At 40.2% G+C, this 24,933-nt stretch overlaps 1 protein-coding gene across 2 annotated transcripts; it reads left to right on the plus strand.

Annotated features, from left to right (window-relative positions):
* Positions 1-415: 415 nt before the first annotated feature.
* PNLIP (pancreatic lipase) lies at positions 416-17,130 on the plus strand. Of its 2 annotated transcripts, none has more exons than XM_087432978.1 (12): positions 416-461; positions 1,625-1,785; positions 2,430-2,552; positions 4,774-4,908; positions 5,653-5,764; positions 7,026-7,145; positions 7,259-7,378; positions 7,878-7,996; positions 10,282-10,411; positions 11,493-11,601; positions 12,169-12,333; positions 17,067-17,130. In XM_087432978.1, exons 1-12 carry the CDS (start codon positions 416-418, stop codon positions 17,128-17,130), a joined length of 1,404 nt encoding a protein of 467 aa, XP_087289104.1. The 2 variants fall into 2 exon arrangements, with proteins under 2 accessions (XP_087289104.1, XP_087289105.1); XM_087432979.1 differs by having other exon boundaries at positions 1,625-1,779.
* The last annotated feature ends 7,803 nt before the right edge of the window (positions 17,131-24,933 follow it).

Genomic DNA, 24,933 nt, shown 5'->3' on the forward strand with positions numbered 1-24,933 from the left:
ACAGTGAAATTATGGTGATTCTGAGCATTGTATAATCACACTGGAAGACAACTGTTTATACATACCCTTTTCTCATCTTCCCACGAGTACTGTGGAAAATTTTACCTCCTCTAATAATCTTGGTTTATTTAAGATTAAAATTAGAAATATATCCTTAGAACTTCCTCTCCTTTCATGTCACTTTTCCATAGAACTGTTCAAAAAAGATAAGGTTTGCCTATAAAAGGACCTTTCAGTGCTATCTGGTTGTGCACAGAACCTGACAGAACTGCCACGGTAAGTCAGGAACATGTTTTCCAAGCCTAATATATCAGAATTTACCTATTTTCCCCCAGAGGTCTAACTGAACTTGAATTAGGCCAATCTTTTAAAAATTTATGTAGCCAGACTCAATCATATTTTTAACTCTCTTTAGATGGTGCTAATCTGGACACTTTTGCTGTTGCTAGGAGTGGTAGTAGGTAAGACAAAATGTTTATAGAATGCTGGAAGAGATTCACTGCTGAATACTTTCAAGAAGGCTTATGATGGCTGAATTCAAGCCACTATGAGGATAAGGAGTACAGCGAGTAAGACGAATGATTAAGACCATAAGCACTCAGAACAGAGTTGCTGGATAAAAGCTAAGACCAGTTAAATTTGGATTTCAGATAAACAACAAATTTGTGGCATACTTATACTAAAAAATATTGATTGTTTATCTGAAACTCAAATTTAACTTGCATTTTTATTTGCTAAATCTAGCAACCCTAGGTTGGAGTCAAGTCTGGGCTTTGAACCCTGGTTCCATCAGCCACAATTGCATTACGTGAGCAAAATTCTTAACCTCTCTCTGCTTCATTATCTTTATCTGTGAAATGGGCATATAATACCACCCCTCTCCTAGGATAATTGTGAGACTTAGATAAGATTCGTCATGTCAATCATCTTGCCCAGCACCTGGCACACAGTAAGATTTTGGGAACGCAGCCACACGACACAGCTACTGCTTCCACTCCTACTAGACTTTCTCTTCCCCAAGAACCCTTTCTCTGTGTTGTTCTTTTGTGGGGTAACATTCAAATCTGGAGTTGTGTCAAACCACGGATTTTCTCTTTTATTACTTGTGAGTAGCTTCTTCATTATAGGAATCCAGGATGCCCCTCAAACGTAGGTTAGAGACCTAAATATTCAGCCACGTGGATATATAAAGTTTTGGCATTTGCATGAAACTTAAGCTCTCCACCTAAAGCTCAAAGCCAGAAGATGGCTACAAAGAGTTGAGAGCTCACCCTTCTTCTACCAAGGCCTGGGGATACAAGGCTGCTCCTTTCTTGGGCACAATGGCCCAGCAAAGACATCTGAGTTGAGAGGCAAAAGTAGACCCCAGTATGGGACTGGACACAAACACAAGAGTAGTGAGACATCTTACATGGTGGAAATGAGGAGCAGCGGTTTCTTCAGCTGAGACATTGTCTATTGAAGATATTTTGTGAGTGTGTAACTAGGGAGATGTTTGGGAATATGGAGGAAGAAAATATGCCACAAGATGTAATTTAACTCATATCATATTTTGGCAGAGAAACCATTAAAAAGAGCATTCTGGTTAAACTCATATCCTTGAAACACTTCTGGGTGATTGCAGGAAGCGAAGTTTGCTTTGAGAGACTTGGCTGCTTCAGCGATGAGTCCCCATGGGGAGGAACTTTGCAAAGACCCCTCAAAACATTGCCCTGGTCTCCAGAAGAGGTCAACACCCGCTTCCTCCTGTACACTAACGAGAACCCAAACAACTTTCAAGTAAGAGTGCTCCTCATTTTCAAAACTAAGCACTATCTGTTTTAGGTGGTAAAGATATTGAATTTTAAGTCTTCTAATGAGAACAAATCAGACAGAGAACTTGCATTTTTGTAGACTTTTAGAGCGGTGGGCTTAAGTGTTATTTTGTGTAACCTGTTTATAAGAGGTCCCTTAACTTGGTATTATTCTTATGCTACGTTTATGGTACCATTTAATAAATATTCTAAATATGAATATATATATAATATAAATACACATATAATAAATATAAAATATATATACACACATATGTATAAAATCTCCCAATATTATATATAATCTCTCAACATATTATTTATATATATATATAAAACACACACACATACACACACACACACACACAACAAACCCTTCCATTGTGTGGAGACAAGACCCCTACCACCAGTAATCTAGCAGGCATACTATCCCAAGTTGACAACTGCAAAATGTTATGATGGTTGGAAAGCAGCAACTTGGTGATGATTGAAAAGAGCCTGGTTGTAATGGAATCCTTACTCACCAGGATCTGGAACCCTGGTAGTCTTCTCCTACCTACCACCTCCCTCCACGTACAAACGGTTCTATTGGATACTATCAGAAACTTACATTAAACACTTTTCTTCTCAAAATAGGAAATTACTGCAGATCTATCAACTATTGAGAGCTCCAACTTCAAAACAGGTAGAAAAACCCGCTTTATTATTCACGGATTCATAGACGATGGAGAAGAAAGCTGGCTGTCCGATATATGCCAGGTGAGACGTGGTAATCTCTTAAGGAGAGGATGTTTCCAGAGTGATAATTAACAACAGGGAAGACACAGGCCCCATCCGATCAGGACAAATATGCACCCCGGTGACACTGGAGGATCCTCTGACCCTGCTGGGCCTGGGGTCTCCAAGGGAGGTCCAGGGAGTGGTAGGGTGTGGAGGGGATCTGGGGCAGTCAGGGCAGCAAGGTTGGTAGGCATTTGGTGGCTCTGGGTAGTGGTTCTGTAATAATTAATATAGAGCTATTTCAAAATTTAGCAACTGATGTTACTGTACTGATGCAGCATTAGTTGCATTGTCAATAATTTTCAACTTTTTCAGTAGCTTTTAATTCCCATGTGAAGAGCTAAGATAATTCATTTTGCCCAAACTAAGTATTTTCCTTTGATTTTCACTTGCTACTCTTTGATCTCCCGTGGTAGCAACATCTAGGGAAACTACATAGGTTTTCATTTTTGGCTTCTGTTGTTTCAACAGTAGTGATTCTATTTTCTTTAATTTGCCTTTGGCTATGTGCCCTGTGATAACGAAGATTTAAAAGACAAAAAATCAAAAAGAACAAATTTTCCTAGGAAGTGCTAGTGCTTGAGGAGCATTATCATTGATTCATGTATTCATCGAGCTTCCATGGGCAGCTGTGGCACAAAGGTGCAGTCATTTCTTCAGAGGTCTCAAGAGAAAGGACACAAAAGGTCCTCCTACATCCGCTCAGTTTCAGACCTGTCTATGACTCAAAACAAAGGCTGAATTGAGTCAACTCCAGAGAGCATCCACTGATCCTGAAGATGGCCAAAATGGACAGCTAAGTTTGGAAATCATCAGTAAAACCATAACTTGTCTTCTAAAACAATTTAAAGCTGATGATTATTGGAGGGAGGGTAGTAATAGATTTCTATACAACAAGGAAGAAAAAACATAAGTGATTCTTAGCTCAAAAGGAATGTAGAAATTTAGATATGTATATACAGTTGGTTTCTGAGATCCCCAAAGCAGATGTGTTTCTCTTGCATTTGGTTGGTCTTTGGCAACCTTGTTGCGTTATGTTGGAGAAATGAGTGGGTTAAACTAGGTTAAATGTCCTCAATTCCAGTTCGGACACTATCCTTAGCTAACCACGACATTAGCAAATAGTTTCCTGTCTTTGGATTTTTCTATCTGTAAAATGGAAGAGTTGGAGATGATTTCTAAGATTGCTTCATTCTTCTCAAATTCTTTTTGGAAAAAAAGTGGGGATATGTATAAACACACACTCAAACAAACAAAATTCTTGCCAGATCTAACATTCAGGAAACTATCATTGACCCTCATCAAACAAGACCTCTAGTGGATATCTGGTAGGTTATGCTTTTATGTGAAATAACTCATCTGTAATGTACAATCATGCATGTTCATCCAAAAACTTTGATTAGGGTTTCCATCATGGAAAAGCTTACTCACTTACCTTCAACATATTTATTTAAGGGGCCCAAACATAGTCTTTCATTTATTCAGCTATTCATTCATTCAGTAAATAGTCATTGAGTACTTACTGTGTGTCAGGAATTGTTTGAGGCACTGAGGATACAGTAGTGAGCAAGACAGGCAATGTCCTGAGGTGCTTTCTAGTAAGGGCAATGTAGTCTCATGACATTTATTATGGTCTAATGAGACAAGCCATTGTACAACATTTTATACATTTTTTCCCTGAAACAAATTTCTAGGCATCTGTTGCAGTAGAAATCCCCAGAATCTAGTTCCCACTATGGCCAAATCTCCAATTTGGAGCCAACGTTAAACTTTAAATGGGATTCCAGGGGCTGGCCCAGTGGTGTAGTGATTAAGTTTGTGAGCTCCAGTTTGGTGGCCTGGGGTTCACAGGTTCAAATCCCAGGCACGGACATATGCACCGCTTATCAGGCTATGCTGTGACGGTGTGCCATATAAAGTAGAGGAAGATGAGCATGGATGTTAGCCCAGGGCCAAACTTCCTCAGCAAACAGAAAAAGATTGGCAATGGATGTTAGCTCAGGGCTAATCTTCCTCACAAATAAAAAAGGGATATCATCTGCATAACAGACTAGAAATTTTTGTTCATTGCTTTGGGCTTAAAAGCAAGCGAGATATTGTATAGATCAAGGAGGGAATTTATCGTAGTCCTCAAATATGTTCATTAGCAATTCATAAAGATCCTGAATTATTTACCTATTTATTGTGTCTCTTCCGCCAGAACTTGTTTATGGTGGAAAGTGTGAACTGTATCTGTGTGGACTGGTCGGGTGGCTCCCGCACTGCATACTCACAGGCCTCACAGAACGTCCGGATTGTGGGAGCAGAAGTGGCATATCTTGTTGGAGTTCTTCAGGTAACTACTTCTGGGTTGTATAAAAGCCCAAGCACATTACTCTCGAGATTCTCTTCCAAAAAAAAAGTAACGTTGTAGGTATGATCACTGGTCAAGACAGTTCTCTACTGAGATGCGGCTGTCCACGTGTTTGAAAAGAAAAATGCAAAAAAAGTATACAATTAAGCTTTACCAATAAGTATATTTTAGATCAATAAACTAGTTTTTTTTTAAGTGATATTGTTGAAGCAAGCAGATAGGTTGTTCCTACTGAATTCTCCCAGTGTGTCTTTTAATTTTATGAGTTATTAAATCAATTTGACATGATAATGCCAACCTCAAGGTTAAATTAGTTTTTTGTTTTTGTTTTCTTTTTAAGAGAAGCACAATGAGAACAAGTTAACCTGATGTGGTAACTAAAAACACAGAAAATGTTCAATTTGAATGTGCTTGAGTAATTGCTTCCATTATTATTTTCTCATCCAAATATTTGCTTCCTCATCTCTGGGTAACAATTCCTCATATCCATCCACGGTTCTCGCTACATAGTAACACACCCAAAGAGAGCTCTACTTCCACCAGTTTAAATGTTAAACTCATTGCTATTTTCTAATATAACTGTGAAAAAAAAATCCATCAAAATCAATTACTTTGAAGGGGGCAGTATGTCTTCTTAAAACTCAAGTTTTCAGAGGTTCCCCATCTGTGCCCATCTTGAATTTTGCAATATTTGAAAACATTCTGAAGAAGTTTTCTCTCTGACAGTCGTCATTCAGCTACTCACCTTCCAACGTCCATGTCATTGGCCATAGCCTGGGTGCTCACGCTGCAGGGGAGGCTGGAAGGAGGACCAATGGGACCATTGGACGGATCACAGGTTGGTCAAAACAGTAAAAGCTGCAAAATTGGACTAACTGTAGCCAATATGGTGTCTGAAAGGGTGAAAATTTGGTGCAGCCCTGTTTTTTACCTGAGGAGACAGGTTTTCACAACTTCCTAAATGAGCCACATGATCAGAAATCAGTGTGTTCTGAGGCCTTGTGAATTTTTCGTTAATATCAGCCTTTGGTCTGCCGAGCCCTGTTTAATGTATAAATATTGCATGTGACTAAAATGTGAATTAAGAACATCTGGAGGCCTTATTCATATCTACCTATTTCTCTTTGTCAGGCATTCACATAGAACAAGTTTCAAAAACAGAATAAATACCATAAATAATAGAATAAATAATAAATAGAATTAAACCCAAAGAGCTCAAAAATATATAATTAATTACATTCTGCTTCAATAGCAATTGATAATTAGCCCAAATCTCGTCAACCACAATCCAAGAGTTGGGGGTGGGGAGCTGATGGTCACGCTGCCTTGGGCTGCCAGTTCTGCATGCTAATAATTAGATAAAAAATATTATATTATTTTACAAACTTCAGACTGGTTGCATTTGGCCAATGGGGTTCTCATGTTGGATACCAGGTCCTAAAACAACCCTGTAACTTTATAAGAAAGACTCTGCTACCCTGGATCTGAGAGGTGACTATTTCAAAGAATGACCACCTTCCTCTTCCATCTTCCCATTCAGTCTCCGACCTCCTAATTCTCTTTGTAATGCTTTGGATAAGTTGGTTACATTTGGATTGGTAAGGACATCTGGAAGGCCTAGCGTTAATTTGCTGGAGAGAACGTTCTTTCTCATAGTCCATAATGTTTACGAGAGCCTGCTCAGCCAGGCACTGTGTGAAGCTGTGGTCCTGGTGACCATGAAAACCAAGGTCCTTGCTCTCTGGGGAGTTTACACTCCACCGGGAACTCTTTTAGCCTGAACAGCTTTTAGGAATCCAGTGTCTCCCAGAGTCTGGCTCTTTCCTTATCACTACTGCTAGTGACTGTGATTGTCCTGGTGACTGAGCATCCATAAATAGAGTGCAATTTCATGGTTTGAGGAAAATTCACATCAATGCAAATAGTAAATTAGAAACAGATTTCCCTTCAGAAAATGGCAAGGTAGGGAAGAACTATCTTGTCTTTCTCTTGCATAATTCGTAATTACTGCTAAAGCTCGCGTTCAGGTCTGTCACTAACAAAGATGAATGTGCAGGTACACTGATCGATATTAACATGACACATCCTATTTACTTTAGGATTGGATCCAGCTGAACCTTACTTTCAGAGCACACCCGAATTAGTCCGATTGGACCCCAGCGATGCCCAATTTGTGGATGTAATTCACACAAACGCTGCCCCCATAATCCCCAACTTGGGTGAGTTCCTCAATTCGTTCTCCTAAAGTGTTTTTTGAATTCATACATTAGACTGTTTTAGTGTTTCAAGTCTATACATTAACGTCAACTTTCCCATATTTTAAAATTTTCAGGGTTTGGAATGAGCCAAATTGTGGGCCACCTAGATTTCTTTCCAAATGGAGGAGAAGATATGCCCGGATGTCAAAAGAACATTCTCTCTCAGATTGTTGATATAGATGGGATCTGGGATGGTAAAACCATTATGTGCTTGAAGAGATTTCCTTGGGGAAAGTTTGTGTTTTGTTTTGCTAAACTTGCTACATATTTTGGTATTGTACAGGTCTCACATTTTCTAAACAAAAGACTTTTTAATTGTACCCCCAAGATATAGGATTTTCCCTGGGAGAAGTGGGCATGAGGAGATTGTGGGAAAGAATATGTATTTGTAGTCAACTTTTCAAAGATCTAATTGAGGGAAGGCCTTACTAAGTTACATCTCATGGACCAATCTTTTCCTTCTAAAGTTATTTTTTCATTTCATTTAGCTATAGCAAAACTATTATAATCTTAAATAGTATTTAACTTCTAATTATACCAGGGATCATAAATTCACTTCATAAATGATTTTGTTCTGTGACCTCCATGAGTTCACACTAATTAGAAAAATCTATTCAACAACTATATTCTGATCATGATATTAACTTGGAAAAATAAAATCTGTCGCTGATGTGTAATCATGTCTGATCAAAGGAACTCGTGACTTTGCGGCCTGTAATCACTTAAGAAGCTACAAGTATTATGCTGATAGTATTCTCAATCCTGATGGCTTTGCTGGATTCCCTTGTGCCTCTTACAGTGATTTCACTGCAGTAAGTAGACTCCACTCTGTTCCTAAAGACCTTTGTTACCATCGCTTCTCATGACTGGTGTGGCTCACTGTACATGTCATGCATTCAGTGAATGTTACTGCCACATTCTTCATACTCTCAACTATACATATTATTCTAATAGTGATAAGGCTTTGGAGAACTTTAGAAAATGGGCTTATAAACTGAAATCTCCCTTGTCTACCTTGTTCTCTATCTCTTCTGCATGTAGCAGGTAAATATTTGAACTTATTTTGAAATAGTTCTAAGTAAAAAAATAGTCTATGGAAGTCTGAGCTACAGGATGTTGATGAATATGGAACACTTGTCTTAAAAGAAGATCTTTTAAAACTATTTAATTATGGGCATGTGGATATTTCTGTGCAATCCTATAATTGCCAAGATTTTTTATTTTTTATTTTTCATCTTGTTTGGTATTTTCTAAATATCTAGGTTAAGATCCTCACATGTGATCTTAAATAAGATATATCTATCACCTGTTGGGTTTTTTAAATTGCTTTTCCTTTCACTATATTTTTTTCCAAATAAAAATGTGTAGCCTATGTCATTTAATAAGATTTCAAATAACGTGCCAGGTGAAGTCATAATTACCCAGGAGGTATATGTTAGTGATGATGAGAGAGGATCCGCATCCTGGGTTCACCATTAAGTAGCTGAATGATTTGGGGAAAAATACTCAACTTCTCTAAGGCAATTTCTTCATTTCTAAATACAAATAATAATGGTAGACTTCATAGATTTCGTGGGAGGATTTAATGAGATGACATGTTTTAATTGCTTAGCCCCAAAACTAAAATATAATAATTAGCATTCAACAAATGTTGGCTATTATGTGTGTGTAGGAGGAGGGGTACATATTTTATTCACAGCACAACTTGCATATACAACAAGAACACCCCCCTTTCTTTGGTTTAACTTGATTTTTATCTTCTTTCCAAATCTCTGTTCTCTAAGTAATGGGGAAAACGAACAAAGATGCTTTAGGATTCATTCAACTAAAACTTGGTCTGATTCAGTAATATAAACAGTCCTCTTAGGTGATGCTCAGACACTTTTACAAGAAAAAGTGTTCAGTTTTGCAGATTTCTCAGCCTTTCTATCCAAGCTGGTATTGGGCCGGGTGATCCCGGTGATGGTGGTCAGTGTGTGTATCGGGCAGAGGGGAGGACTTTGGGGTCCGCCTGATGGATGGGTGCAAGGCAGGTGTCTGTAGGTGCTGTCTGGGCATGTCCACTCTTCTGCCTCAGGCAATGCCCTCAGAGAGCTTTGGCTGTTTCTTCCTGGCAGGCTGAGTCACCCCTTAGCTTTTGCTGGGTGCAGACCCTGAGACTCGGCCCAATCCCCATTTGGTCCATTGATCCAGGAGCCCATAGCTTACTGGCCAACTGGGGCATTTCCCTCCACACTGGGAGAATTCTGAGATCAGAATCCTTCAGAACTTGGTATTCTAAGTGGGAGCTAAAGGAATTGAGAAAAGCCTGGCTTTTGAGCCTATTGTCCTCCTAATGGGTCCTATTTTGCATATCAGAAGCTGATTATCATCTCCTGTTCTTTCTTTTGCAATCTTTCTAAAATAAATTCTAGTCACCTGCAGGTAGATGAATGTCTTGGGCCAACTGGGGCAACTTAAGAGAGGCAAAACAGAAAAGATGAAAATACACATATAAATATATTATAAATTCTGGTGTGATTTTTATAATATTTTTCGTAGTCTTGTGTTATTTAACAGAAATTGCTGATTTATCATTGCAAATAATGAGATGCGTTGTTGTGTGTGTGAGGGAGATTGGCTCTGAGCTAACATCTGTGCCCATCTTCCTCTATTTTGTATATGGGACGCTGCCACACATGGCTTGATGAGCAATGCATCGGTCCATGCCCTGTGTTCACACCTGTGAAGCCTGGGCTGCTGAAGCAGGGCGAGTGAACTTAACCGCTATGCCACTGTGCCAGGCCATGAGAGGCTTTTTTTTTTTTTTTTTTTTGGTGAGGAAGATCAGCCCTGAGCTAATGTCCATGCCAATCCTCCTCTTTTTGCTGAGGAAGACTGGCCCTGGGCTAACATCCGTGCCCATCTTCCTCTACTTTATATGGGACACCGCCACAGCATGCCATTTTTAACCTTTGCCGAGACGCTATTAAAGTCCCCCTTTACCATCGGAACAGAATTGGCTTTACAATATTTGAATTGCAACAAGATGTGAAAAAAGATAGTGCACTATTAAAAGAAAGAGCCTCCTCAATCATCATTTGTTTATTTTCTGTAGAACCAGTGCTTCCCCTGTCCAAGTGAAGGCTGCCCACAGATGGGGCATTATGCTGATAGATTTCGTGGGAGAACGAGTGCAGAGGGCCAGGTATTTTATCTAAACACCGGTGATGCCAGCAATTTTGCCCGTAAGTCTTTATTTTATTTGCCTTAAATGCTTAATGCTATGTATTTTATCATGTCCAGTAAAAATGTGTGAAAGTGCTTTTCTATGCAAAAATTTTAAACACTCCCTCCCCAGCATGGAAAATGCATAGCCAAACTATGGCTAATTCGGAAGGCAGAACAGAGTTGGGCCTGAACTCTCAATGACACGAAAAGAAGTTTCTTCACATTTGATTCTGGTGCTGAATTCAGGAGGCTTCTGCTCCAGCTGCTTCATATTCAGTCAAAAGTTTCACTGAGCAAAATTCTGAGGTTTTGTAAAAGCAGAAAAGTAATCCATGAGAGAGATGGCAGAGCTTGTGGGAATGGAAAGGAGTTGACAGATTTACGAGATATTTAGGATTGTGGCCTCCATGGGAGATGGGAATTAGAGGATGCACACGTGGTGAGGCATGGGGACAGACTCTAGTTTCTTTTCTAGGTAATTGAGGAAGAAAACGATTTGGGTGGGAGTCAATGGGGTTCGCTGCATTGTAAAAACTAAGGCCGAGTTTTATCCCCTCCCCAATGGCCCAGGCTAGCTCAAAATGGCAAAACTGGTAGTTCACTATTGACTAATACCGTACATTGGTTACAATAAATTAATACATTTCCAATGGCAATGGCAAGTTGAGTTGTAGAATTGTTAAAATAAATGTAGACTATTTAGACAAATAGATGACAGTACTCTAAAACGTGGTGACCTATAAAACAAAGTAAACCATTGAAAATGTCACATTTTACTACTTTTCCACTATCTTTTAACACAAAGTTCTTTCAGCATTCAAGAATAAATGGTTAGGTTGAAAAATTGAAAGCAAAATTTATTAGTTCATCTCTTGGCTTGAAAACTATTGACTTTGGAAAGATTCGGTGCTCCTCCCCTTCACCAATGCCTGTCCTCTGAACATTTAGATAAAGGAATGTCTGTGACTACTTGATTAGAAGAACTACCAATAGCATATATCAAGTATTCAAAAGTCAGCAGTAGTGGAATCCAAGTTGGTCTGTTTTCAGTGTCTCTTCTCTGCAAGCTGATATTGTGCAATTTTTTTCCCCATGCAGGTTGGAGGTATAAGGTGAACGTCACACTATCTGGAAAGAAAGTCACAGGACACGTGCTAGTTTCTTTGTTTGGAGATAAAGGAAACTCTAGGCAGTATGACATTTTCAAGTGAGTGAAATATTACTCTAAGCTCCTTGAACGTTGGAACACTTCACACATAGTGTGTGTTATGGACATAAGAGTTAATTCATTACCATATGGGAGTATAGTACTGCCACCTATCAGTAAAAGGAAGAGATTATTTCAACCTTGCACATTAATTCTTTTCACAATTCTGTTTCTAAATATTTTTTCTGCTATTTCCTAAGAAAACCACTTATGTTGAACTTGATGTGTGGCATCTGATTTATCTTCAGTAAAAATTATTCTGCCCACAAAACAACTGGGAAAAGATGATATAATGATGTCAACATTTATTAAATTGTGGGAGGATTGTGACTAAAACATGTTTGGAGTTTTATTAAAGTAAGCATGACTTTAAAGTAACAGGAGTTACTGATGACCAATGAACTACTACTGAGTTAGCTTACGTCTGCATTTATTTAGTATATTAGCATAACAAATGTACTATCAATCATCTTTCCAGAGATGCAATGTAAGCTGGTTTTAGAAACATATATGTATATTTTTATATGTTTATTTATGTATGTTTTTATTAACTTCTCAACTTCCAAGGGGCACTCTCAAACCAGACGAAACTGTTTCCAATGAATTTGACTCAGATGTGGAAGTTGGAGATTTGCAGAAGGTTAAATTTCTTTGGTACAACAATGTGATCAACCTAACTCTACCCAAAGTAGGAGCATCCAAGATCACAGTAGAAAGAAATGATGGAGCAGTGTAAGTAATATAAATCCAAAGAGATTTGAAGTAGTAAGTCACCTTTATAATTCTATTTCCACTGAACGTTTACTTTTAGCTAAATCTCCTACAATGGTTCTCCTATACACCAGCCACAGATGCTTTTTAATCCCTTGTGTTTCTGTGGGAGAAAGTGTAGAACTTGAGGAAAACAACTTTGGTAGATTTGTAGATGCAAGTTGTGTTATCTGATACAAGTTAAGCGTTAGAATGAGGCTTCTGACAGTCTGGCTTCATGATCTTAAGGTGAAAAGAATGGTTTCATTTAGTAGCTATACCTGGTGCTATGTGTGTGCTTAATATGTATATCTTCCCCAAACTTCCTGGGTTCACCAATTGCCACTTACGTTATCAGGAAAACACTTCACTTACCAAGGAATACAAATAGGCTGTTCTGTATCTTTGGCCCTCTTAGTGAAGACAGAGGTTAACCATTGGTACTAAACAAGACTGAAACATGTGTGAGCCAAAGGATATTTACCATAGTGAGCTACCAGAAAAAGTGAGCTGACAATGATGATGATCATGACAATACCCATATTAGCCCAAGTGTTTTGAATATAAAACCAAATTCTGAGTCACAGTGCTATGCTTCTTCTGTCATCCTGTTATGCCCAATGAGGGGACTTTTGCTTCTGGCAAAGATGGAGTCACTGAGGCCAGATTTACCTTCCCAACTGAAACAACCAAAAATTCAGATAAAATGTATAAAATAACAGTTTTCAAGACACTGCACATCAAGCAACAGAAGAAAGTCATCTCTGAGAATCAAGAAACAAATAAGGTGGAGCCTTTCCATTGTCCTAGCTTACTGCCTGGAGAGAGTTTCCAGGATGTTACACAACGAGGGACAATTCAGGCAGAGCCCAGTATACTTTCTGAGTTGAAGAGACAAAGCTAAGAATCCAGAAAATCCAAGGCAACTGGATTTCACAGGACAGCATCAGAGAGGACAGCTACAGAGAGAGAATCTCAGAGATCTGGAAATTTCCCTGGAATATTCAACAGAGTACTGATCAGCACATACGTGTGAGGGAACTAGCCAAGGCCAGTGAACCATCCATCTGAAAGAATTAGAGAAAACAGTGCCCAGGACTCTTACAGGGCTGGGAATAGTAACTGTTTCCATCAACTAGACTGGAAAAGCTCATAATTCAAGACACATCAGGTAGAGTATTTAGGAAGGTCTTCCCTCAGTAGTGGAAATAATTAGCCTAAATTGAGCAAGACCTGAAAGGATCAAACTGTTTCCACATAACTTAACTGTATCCAGAACAGAGCTCAGTTACAGGAATACAAAATTATCCAGCAGCTGACAGGCTAAAATCCACAATATATGACATTAAATAAAAGTTTTCCAGATATACAAAGAAGCAGGACAACATAACCTATAAAGAAGAGAATAAGCAATCAATTAAAACCAAACCAGAACTGACACAAATGTTAGAACAGCAGACACAGACATTAAAATAGTTATTTAACTTGTTTTCCATTAGTTCAAAAGTCAGTAGAGGCATGGCATATGAAGAAAAAGACCCAGATTGAATTTCTAGAGATGAGAACTATAGTATCTGAAAGGAAAAATACACTGGATGCAATCGACAGCAGAATTCATATGACAGAATAAAAGATAAGTGAATTTGAGGACATAATAGAAACTATCCTAAATGAAATATAGAGAGAAAAATGAATTTTAAAAATGAAAAGAAGAACAGTGAGCTGTGAAATAAATTCAAGAAGTCTAATATACTTCTCAGTGAGGACCACAAAGGATTAGAGACTGAAAAACATATTTGAAGAAATAATGGCTCCAAAATTTTCAAACTTGGTGAAAACTATAAACCAACAGATCCAAGTGATATCACAAGAAACATGAAGAAAACCACACCAACACACATCAAAATCAAATTGCTCAAAACCAGTTATAAAGAGAAAATCTTAAAAACAGTCAGAGAAAAAAATACACATTGCATGCAAAGGAATAAAAGATAATAATTACAGCTGATTTCTCATCAGAATAATGCAAGCGAGAAGACAGTGGGTCAACATCTTTAAAGTACAGTCATGCACCACAAAATGATGTTTTGGTCAACAATGGACTGCATATATGATGGTAGTCCCATAAGACTAGTACCATAGAGCCTAGGTGTACAGTAGGCTATACCATCTAGGTTTGTGTAAGGACACTCTATGATGTTTGCAAAACTCCAAAATAGCCTAACAATACATTTCTCAGAATGTATCTCTTTCATTAAGCGATGCATGACTGGTACCAAAAGGAAAAAACTGTTAACCTAGAATTCTGTATCCACAAAAATATCTTTCAAAGATCAGGATGAAATAAAAATTTTCCGGCATACCAAAGCTGAAAGAATTCATTACCAGCAGGTCAATACTCTGAAAAATGTTAAAGAAGATCTGCAGGGAGAGGAAAATGATACCAGTTGGAAAAGAATCTACAGAAAAGAATTAAGAGCATAAGAAACAGTAACTATATGAAAAATTCATGAGATTTTTAAATTATTCTTGGTGGGGGGGTTAAAACATGTGTGTAAGTAAAATATGTGATAACAATGCCATACAGGGTAAGAGGAGAGAAATGGAAACGTACTGTGTAATGTTCTTATACCATCAGTGAATTGGTATAATATCACTTGAAGGTAAAATGCAATGTTAAAAATATATGGTATTGGGCCGGCCCCGTGGCTTAGTGGTTAAGTGCGTGCGCTCTGATGCTGGCGGCCCGGGTTCGGATCCCGGGCGTGCCCCAGGGCACCGCTTCTCCGTCCAACGCGAGGCCGAGTCCCACGTACAGCAACTAGAAGGATGTGAACCTACGACATACAACTATCTACTGGGGCTTTGGGGGGAAAAACATGAATAAATAAAATCTTTAAAAAAAAAAAAAAAAAAAAAAAAAAAAAAAAAAAATATATGGTATAAATTCTAAAGCAACCACTAAAATAATAACACAAAGAACTATAGCTAATAAGCCAACAAGGAGATAAAATGGAATTTAAAAAATAAGGCATGAAAAGAGGAGGAAAAAACCAAAGAACATAGACAAGAAAAAGCAAGCTAATAGATTTAACCCTAACCGTATCAATAATTATAATAAATGAAAATTATCTAAATATAGTAATTAGAAGGCATAGATTGTCTAATTGGATTTTAAAAAATCAATACCAACTGTATGCTTCCTACATGAAATGTACTTTAAATATAAAAACAGAAATAGGTCAAAAGTGAAAGGACAGAACAAGATATATCATTAGTTACTAGGAAGTGCAAATTCAAAACACAGAGATACCACCATAAACTTATTTAAATGGCTAAAATTAAAATGATTGACAATATCAAGCATTTGTGAGGGTGTGAAGAATATTAATGGGAATATAAAATGATACAACCACTTTGGAAAACATTTTGGCAGTTTCCTTAAAAGGAAAATATACATCTACCTATGATGCAGCCATTCTAGTCTTAGGTATTTACCTGAGAGAAAAGAAAGCATCTATCTATACAAAGATTTCTGTATGATTATTCATAGCAGCTTTTACTGTGATAGTCAAAAACTGGAAATCTCCTGTCCACCAACAGGAGAATAGATAAACACACTGTGGTCTATCCACACAATGGAACACTACTCAGCAGTGAAAAGGAATGAACTAGCAACACATGCAACAACGTGGATGATTCTCAAAATAATTGTACTGAATTAAATTATACTAAATGAAAGAAGCTAGACAAAAGAGTGCATACTTTCATTCCATTCGTGTAAAATTCTAGACAATTCCAATTAGACTATAGTGTTAGCAGATCAGTGGGTGCCTGGGGGGGGGAAGATGGGAAGAGAAGGGAAGGAGAGATTACAAAGGAGCAGGGGGAACATTTTGGGTTGATGGATATGTCTACTATCTTGATTGTGGTGATGGCAGGTAGGTACTATTGTTATCTCTGTTTTAAGAATACCTAAACGAAGGCTCAGTGCCAGAATTCATATGCAGGACATTTGGCTCCAGCAAATTCTCAACTACTACAAAGCAAATTCAGTTCACCTTTATTTATATGTAGATATCATGTGTCCTTCATTTCTTGAGTCTCTTATCAACGTTAGTTTTTAACATTTAATTTGCCATTTACAAGTCTGCCAGCCATCAGACTACAGGGAGGGAAATGAAGATGGAGAGAAAGGAGCAGGTTTTGAGCACTTGGTGTGTGCCAGGCACATTACATATGCTAACACACCTCATTCAAGCAAAGCATCCTAAGTACTGTGCAGTCATGAGTACAATTAGTCATCTCCAGTCAACTAGTGAATTACAATAAGAACGCCTTGCCAATGTCACACCAGGACCTCAGAATTTTTACTCTGGCTGATTTCTTGTCATGATGCTGACCCTACTCTTCCTCACTTGTGTTGGTTGACAATGTGCCAAGTGTTAGTAGGTGCTTTGGGGACATGAGAAATGAGCTCTCCCTGTCTCTGGGGGTGTCCAATGACACCTCCTCTCTGCTATTGCACAGCCATGAAACAAAATCGGGAAGGAGAATTCAGTCCTTTATACAGAAGAGGTTTTCCTTCAGTCCTTGTCTGGTCTTGGGCACAGGGTGTGGCTCTCAGACTGAGTCCTGAGCGGAGGCTGTCCTCTAGCTTAGCACACCAGGTGTGTGCCAGGAAGAGTTGACTCTATGTTGTTTTCTTTCCACAGGTTTAACTTCTGTAGCGAAGGAACCGTGAAGGAAGATGTTCTGCTCACTCTCACCACCTGTTAGGAGCTGCTGACATGTGACCTTTGAATCTTATTGCTAATAAAATCTACTGGTGAAGCAATACATTCCTTTCTTTGTCATCATGTCCATTATTTCCAATGAAACTTTTGGATAAGGTGATTAAAATCCAAACTTTGGAGTTGGTCTGAAGAGCCACAAATGACTGTTGAATTTTGCTACACATTATGTGGCATGTGAGCTTGGGAATACTGTTTACCTGATACTGGCATCATGTCCATTACTGCTATTACTGATGTCATTCTGATCACTTAAGGCAGACTTCCAGGTCCCAAATGACCCCTTCTTGGTGGGCTCATGTGGCAAGTACTCCCCTTTGCTGCTTTTTCCATCTTCCTTAAGTTCTATGTCTGCTCCTCCTCAGACATCTCAGGAGAGATGACAGATAAGATGACAGGGACTGGCATATCGGATGCTTCCTAACTGGTCTCCCTTCTCCCAGTGGGGCCCCCCACAAGCCTGTCTCCTCTCTGCAACGTCTTTGCTCTTTCAAGCACACATCAAAGATCCTCCCAATGGTTTCCAGGATAGAATCCACATTCCTTAGTGAGCCTTGTGAGGCCCCTCTTGGTCTGGTTTTCACCTAGGACTCCAGCATCGTCTCTCACCACATTCCTTCTGGAGCTCTACATTCTGACACTGTCCCTCAAAAGGGCCTCAGTCTTGGATGCTGCTGGACCTTTATGCAATTCTTTCTCTCCCCAGGATGTTCCTCCCCGTCTTCCTGTCTGTTTAACTCCTACTGGTTCTTAATCTGTGTGTAGACATCACTTCTTCCAGGAAGGCTTTCTTCACTCCCATTACCCACATCCTCTAAGACTGGATTAGAGACTACCTCACTACATTCCCACTGCACTCAGGACTTCCTCCAGCTCACCACTTCTCTCTCCATGTTATAGTTGCTTGTTTACTTGCCTGTATATCCCACTTGTAGACTCCTTAAGGGGCTTACATGTTGTATGTGCCTGGCGTGTAGTAGGAGAACAAATAAATATTTTTTGAGAGACAATATGGAAAAATGAATGACTTCACTAGAGTCGAATATTTAGAACTAGGCCATGTCCAAACAAAAAATATCCTAAGAGAGAAAGGTACGACTGTGCTAGGTCTTAAAAGATGGGTAGGATTTGCCAAGAGGACATGGTGGGAAGGACACTCCAGAGAGGGAACAGCATAAGCAAAGGCACAGAGGTATGAAAACATGAGAAAGTGAAAACATTTTTCATTCTATGTTTCACCAAAGTATATGCAAGTTGGTCAACACATGAAGACTTGGCTGAGGACAATTAATCTGTATTAATTATGATGCTTTCATGTGCATGAAGCAAAAGCTCTAACTCAAACTGACTTAAACAACAAAGAAGTGTTTTGACTCACACAATTGGAAAGTCCATAGGTGGGGGAGACTTCAGGTTTTGTTGATCCAGCAACTCAACGACCTCTTCAAGAGCCACTTTCTTTCTGTCCCCATGCTTTGTTGTCTATGATGGTGGTTTTATACCAAAGTTGGCTCCCCTCCCAGTTGAAGGAGAGCCATCTACCACAATTGGGGATATAGACCTCCTCTCTCACATCCAGTAAGAGAGAGAAAGCACATTTCCCTCCCAATCTTTCCAAACAAAACTCCTGAGATTCATGCCGATTGGCCTGTGGCCTGGGAAGTGGAAAGCGCTGATTGGCTTAAGCCGGTTAGGGCACATTCCTGGAGAAAGGATGAGGCCAGCATCTGCAACGTACATGGACCACGCAGAGGAGGAGTGAATTTCTGAATGAAAGGAGTTGTCAAGGATTCCTGGGGCTTAGGCCAGAGCGACCGGAAGGGTGGAGATACCATTGACTGAAATGCGGAATGCTTGGGAGAGACAGGTTTGAGGAGGAAGGCCAGTTTTCTCATGTCAAATTTGAGATGTTCATCAGACACCCAACTAGCAATGTCATGTAGGCAGTTGGATATATGAGCATGGAGTTGAGGTTAGAAGTCTGGGTTAGACAAGTAAACTTTGGCATCTTGAGTGTATAGATGGCATTTTGTGTGTGTGTGTGAGGAAGATCAGCCCTGAGCTAACATCTGATGCCATTCCTCCTATTTTTGCTGAGGAAGATTGGCTCTGGGCTAACATCCGTGCCCATCTTCCTCCACTTTATATGGGACGCCACCACAGCCTGGCTTGACAAGCGATGCGTTGTTGCGCGCCTGGGATCCGACTGGTGAATCCTGGACCGCTGAAGCAGAGCGTGCGCACCGGCCTGGTCCCAAGAGTGCATTTTTTTAAAGCCCTGCATCTCTCTATAAAGAAATTAACACATTGCTTAACCCATATTGAGTGCTTAATAAATGTTTACAATTATAATTACTATGACTAGCTCATGAAACTTTCCCATAGCATACTAATAATGATGAATAATGAATAATAAAAGAAATTAATATAGGATTATCTGCAAATTTACTCAAGTAATAAGATGGAACAAAGGGGTTTAAAAGAATATGATTTAAAAAATACATCTGTTAAAAACTGTTTTATTAAGAAGGATATCCATTTTCACTGTAACGAGGCAGTTTGCTAGTTGCTTTAATTGTTTTAAATGAATTATTTGCTCAGATTATTTACCTATTTCTGAACTCAGTCAATTTTTAGGAAATATTCTTATTTCCATAGCCCTAAGTCAAATTTTTTCTTCCCTTAAGGCAGGAGCTCCTTGTCAGTTTGAAAGGATGGGCCAGTCCATATATAAATGACCCACTTTCAGCACGTGATTTTTAGCCTGTTTCTTGCTGGAATATCTTTCTTTGTTTCAAGGTTGGATGTTAAGAGTCAACTGCCTTAGACTCTGTGCTTCAGCCCGCTCCTCTGAGAGGGACTCTCAGAAGGCGACTGACTGCCAGCTCCGTGTTTTTGTTTTTCTAACACGTGCTTTTTGCTTAGAGTGTGCAGCCGCTAGTCTAAGTGCTCTATCCGTATTTACTCATTTGATTCTGACAGTACTCTATAAGCCAGGTACTTTTATTCTCCCCATTTCCAGATGAAGCAGCTAAAACACAGAGAGCTTTTTTAACTTGTCCGAGGTCCTGGGCTATTTACTGATGGACCTAGGTTTTCCCCAGGACATCTTGAAGTGAAATGTTCCAGTTTTGGTTTTAAATCAATCCCTTTGGTACTTACACGGAGTGCAAGTTCTGATCATTTTTTGCTCTAACTGCTGTTCAAGTTGGCCCAGAGTTTCCCAGCACTCTGGAATTCTGAAGGCTGAGGGTTGTTCTGGAAATGCCCAGGTCCCCTACAGAGGGTGCAGACTTTTGGACCTAATTCTCCCCAACTGGCACCAGGGTCTGTGTGGCCTGAGATTTTTACTTCTTAGCCAGCACACATGAACTGGTGGGATCTACCAATGGTCATCAAGGACTTTGGGAAGTCTGGGCTACACTCAGAAGCCTAGTTCATTTTCCACACACAGGGCATCTCTGATAAAAGAAAAAGAAAGAAGTCGATAGTTGACTGATGATAAGGCAAAGTCCTGAACCCCACTGCCATTACAACAACACTCAGGGAGAAATTCTGCCAGTTCAAGGGATAGTTAGAGACATGGTTCAAGTGAAGGCAGGTGAGTGTCCAGGCTGTGAAAAAGATTTGGAAAATAGCTTTCTCAATTCAAAAACTTCTTTTGAATTAAGAGGCTCTGAGAACACAGCTTGAACCCATCCTTGTCTTCCCCCAGAATTCACAAGACGGTTCTCTTATGCGATGACAAGGTATCTGAATGTTCTGAACTTGAAATTGGGGGAGAAAGGAAGGACAGAACTGACTGGCTGGGGAAAGCAGCCGTTCAGCTCCATCTGGACACATGAACACAGTAGATGATACCTGGTAACCTCTCTCTTTACCTTTCTGACCTTCAAGGAGTTATACATCTTGAAGATAGGAGAGCTGTCTGGTGGAAATGAAGTTATAGTTTCAAAAGAGATCCACAGATTTGCGTGCATATGAATTCTGCCTGAAGTTCCTGAAAATGACCAGGATCTAAGTTTATTCAACATATTTCAGTTGTTATCACTATTTGAAATCCCAGAAATCTTTCCATCTGGTGTGGAATGAATTAATTAGCCTAGCAGGATCTAGAGAAAAAGCAGCTCAGACTCCAGTCCTGCTAGGGGTTTAGTCCAATTAAATCCCCCAGGCCATTTAATCAGGAGCCAGTGCATTAGAGCACAGTGCCTATAGACAGATGTGGGGAGCTCCTCACTGTCTTAGGAAAGAATACACCCTCAACTGATGCTGTGTGCCCAAGAATGGTGACAGTGAGGGCAACGATAGGTGTTCTCACTGAATCTCAGGCCTGGCTGAGCTGGGTTCCTGTATTGGTTAGCTACTGCTGCATAACAAACTGTCAGCAAACTCAGTGGCTTTAAACAGTAAGCATATATCAGTGTAGTCTGGGTTAGTTGGGTGCTTCTTCTGGTCTTGGCTGGATTCACTTGTGTGTCTGTGGTCAGAGTGAGTTGAGTCAGCAATGCTGCTAATCTTGGCTGGATCTCTCATACACTTGGGGGTCAGTTGGCTTTGAGCTCGTCCAAGCTGCCATCACGTTTAAGGACCAAATCAAGTCACACACATAGCCTGGCCTCAAGGGATGGCGAAATAGAGTCCAGTGGTTGATGAAACGAGCTGCAAAATCACGTGACAAAAGGCGGAGATATAGGGGGTGCAGGAGTGGGAAGAACTGTGGCTACTTTGACAATCCATCTATCACTGTCTCTCACCTGTTTCTCTGTCCCCAGGGAGCCTGGAGCTGGGGCAGGAACAAGTCAGCTGTCAGGAGGGTTTTCCCAGTGATGGGTCAGCCCTGGCTCTATTCTCTGGCCTTCTTGTACTGCCTGATCCTCACGGATCTCATCACAAGTGAGGGCGCCTTTCTGCTTCACGTGCTTTAGACTTTTGTAGAAAACAAAGTGCTCCATGGCAGCTTCTTCTTACATAACAAATGCCTATGACTACAGAGTTGCTTCTTACCATAAACCAGCACAACAGTCCTGATCAGATTTTCTGAGCAGGAAATCCAGTCTCCGCAGTCATCATTCACTCTTGGCAACTCGTGAAGATAATCTCTTCATTATTTCAAGGTGTGATAAACACAAACAATACTTTTAAAGAAATCCCCTGTCTACCAGGCACTAACTGGACTTTTGTACAAATTTAGTGGAGTTGGCTGATTGAGGACTGTTATTTCATTACTTCAGAGCCTCATACCTCTTGCAGTGGCTGCCCAGCTCACAACTTCACCTCCATCTTTGGGTGCACAGGGGTGGGTCCCCTCAGCCAGGCATGCCCAGTAGGACCCACTCCCCATTGCTAATTAATTCAGGGCCAGTTCCTGACCTAATCAGGCCAATCATCTGGTAATTAAGAATTCTGAGCTGAGATGCACAAAGCCAGGAAGTGTCTGCAGCAGAATCAGGTCCAAGGCAGTGGGGATCTGAGGACAACCAAGGTCTCCAGGGTGGTCCCATTTCTTGGTATTCCTTCCCTGCATCTCATGGTTCAGCAATTTCATGGATTACTTGAGATGCCCCAATAGTCTTTCAATAAATCTCTCCTTTTTTTTTTTTTATTTTAGCTACCCAGAATTGGTTTCTGTTGCTTACAACCAAAAGAACATTGTCTAACTCACTTCTAAAAAGTTACCCGTTTAAGTATCTAATGGTCTCTAATTTACTGTTGTTTTGAGGGGTAAGGGTGGGGAAAATAGCCAACATACACATACATACTTTAAATGTACATTCTTTCGTCCCTTAAATTCCACCTGTAGGAATTTTTCCCACAGACACACCATCCATGTGGAAAGCAACAAATATATAAGAATATTCATTAAGGCATTGTTTTTAATAATACAATATTGGAAACAAATTTTCATCAATAGAGGACTGATTAAATAAACTCAAATACCAGAATGCTGTGAAGCTGGTAAAAAGACTGGAGCAGATCTATATGCACTGACAAGGAATGATTTTCAAGACATACAGTTAATTTTTAAAAATCAGGTTGCAAAATGTGTGTAGAATGTGTGAGTTGTCTTTATTTTTAAATAAGTATATGTGTACATAATGCATACAACATCTCTGGAAGGACATGCCAAGAGCTGGTTAAGGAACATTTTTAACTTTGCATTGTATTGGGTATAGGGGCATGTATTATCTATTTACAAACAGGAGTGAAATAAAGTTATTTTAAGGAAAATCCTACCGCTGAATGCCCAGGATCATGGCCTCGAGTGTCTGGAGCCCACACTCTCACCCCACCAGACCCGAGCGGCTGCTGGAGATTACACCCTCCCTTCCTGCTTGGAGGACGTCCACGTCAGCTCTGACCACCTTAGGTGGTCTCAACGAATGAACCCCCAAGGTGGGGAGCTTTCCCTTGGGGTGAGTCCACAGGGGACCTTGGCAGTGAGGTGAGCTGATGGGGAAATAGGCATGGGGGCCTGACCCCTGGGCACGCTGTGACAGGTCATGTGATGATTGTGTCTCCTAAATCTAATCAGATGTTCACATTCTCCCTGCTTCTCTGAAGAAGAACATCTCTCTCTTTCCCCTCAAAACTGTGCCCTCTCACCTTTCCCAGCCCTGAAATTCACTGAGAATAAGGGTAAAAATCCTAAGAACTCCATTCATGTGTACATTCATCCTCTCATTAATTCATAACCACTTCAGTGCCAGTCACCGTTCTAGAAGCTGGGGGTAGAACAGTTACCAAAACAGACGTGGTGTCTGTCCTCATGAAATGCATTCTAGGGGGGAAAAGTGTGACTACAAATAAAAAAACAGATAAAAAAGAGAGAATTATAACTTGTGACAAGTGATTGGAAGGAAACAAACAAGGTGCTAAGGAGCAGGAGTCTGGGGTGGGGTGGGAGGCTGGCGGTGGGAGGGCTTCAGGGCTGGGCAGGGGTGGCCTCACTGAAGAGGTGACATTTAAACAAATTGTTGAATGACAAAAAGAAGCCAGCCCAGTAGAGGTCTAGGGAAGAGAGTTTCAGGCCTTGGGAACGGTAAGTGCAAAGGCCCTGAGGTGGGAAAGGACTTGGCATGTTTGATGGAGGCCAGTGTGGTCATGTGAGGAGGGCCAAGTGGGCAGCAGGAGGAGAAGAGGTCTGAGAGGCAGACAGGTCATCTGACATCACTACCAACCATTCACCTACTTGTCCACCATAGACTGTCAGAAATCTCTTCCTGTGTCAGCACTGTGATGTCAAAGAAGAGCATGAACGCCTTTGACTTCACCGCAGTCCTTCTAAAGTGCTGCAGCACCTTTCTAGGCACAGGAGCAGACTTCCGAAGCGTAAATACCTCATCACTTAGGTCAGCCAGATGGCTCAGGCCTGGCGGTTCAGAGGGAAATGTATTTTCTGTTTCAGTAAGTATCTCCCTTCTTCTATGTGGTTGACACTCAACAAATCTTGTTGATAACTTGCTCAGAATAACTGAATACTCAACAACTCGTTTCACTCTGTATAGTCTGCATTTGGATCCCATCTCATCACTCATTAGCTGTGTGATTTTGTAGGCAATTTATTTATCTCTCTCTGCCTCTGTTTCCACACCTGTAGGGGGAGGTAAATAATGGTACCTACCTTAGGGGGTTGTTGTAAGACTTAAGTTAGGTAATACATGTAAAGTGTGGAAACTCTGCACGTGGGAGAGCCTCAGTAACTGTTGGCAGCTGTTCTTTATTACTCTGAGGGACATCTTTCCATCTTCTTAATAGGAGAGCCCCTAGGCTTGTACCCCACTGTTTT

The sequence above is a fragment of the Ceratotherium simum genome, chromosome 6, assembly GCF_057802395.1.
Source record: "Ceratotherium simum simum isolate JZ-2026a chromosome 6, ASM5780239v1, whole genome shotgun sequence".
Classification (NCBI taxonomy): Eukaryota; Metazoa; Chordata; class Mammalia; order Perissodactyla; family Rhinocerotidae; genus Ceratotherium; species Ceratotherium simum.

Bases quoted from the DNA above. Each gene is read 5' to 3' on its own strand.
- PNLIP (XM_087432978.1), top strand. From the start codon at position 416: ATGGTGCTAATCTGGACACTTTTGCTGTTGCTAGGAGTGGTAGTAG. The intron at 462-1,624 runs GTAAGACAAAAT...GGGTGATTGCAG, and splicing joins GTTGCTAGGAGTGGTAGTAG to GAAGCGAAGTTTGCTTTGAG. The intron at 1,786-2,429 runs GTGCTCCTCATT...TTCTCAAAATAG, and splicing joins CAAACAACTTTCAAGTAAGA to GAAATTACTGCAGATCTATC.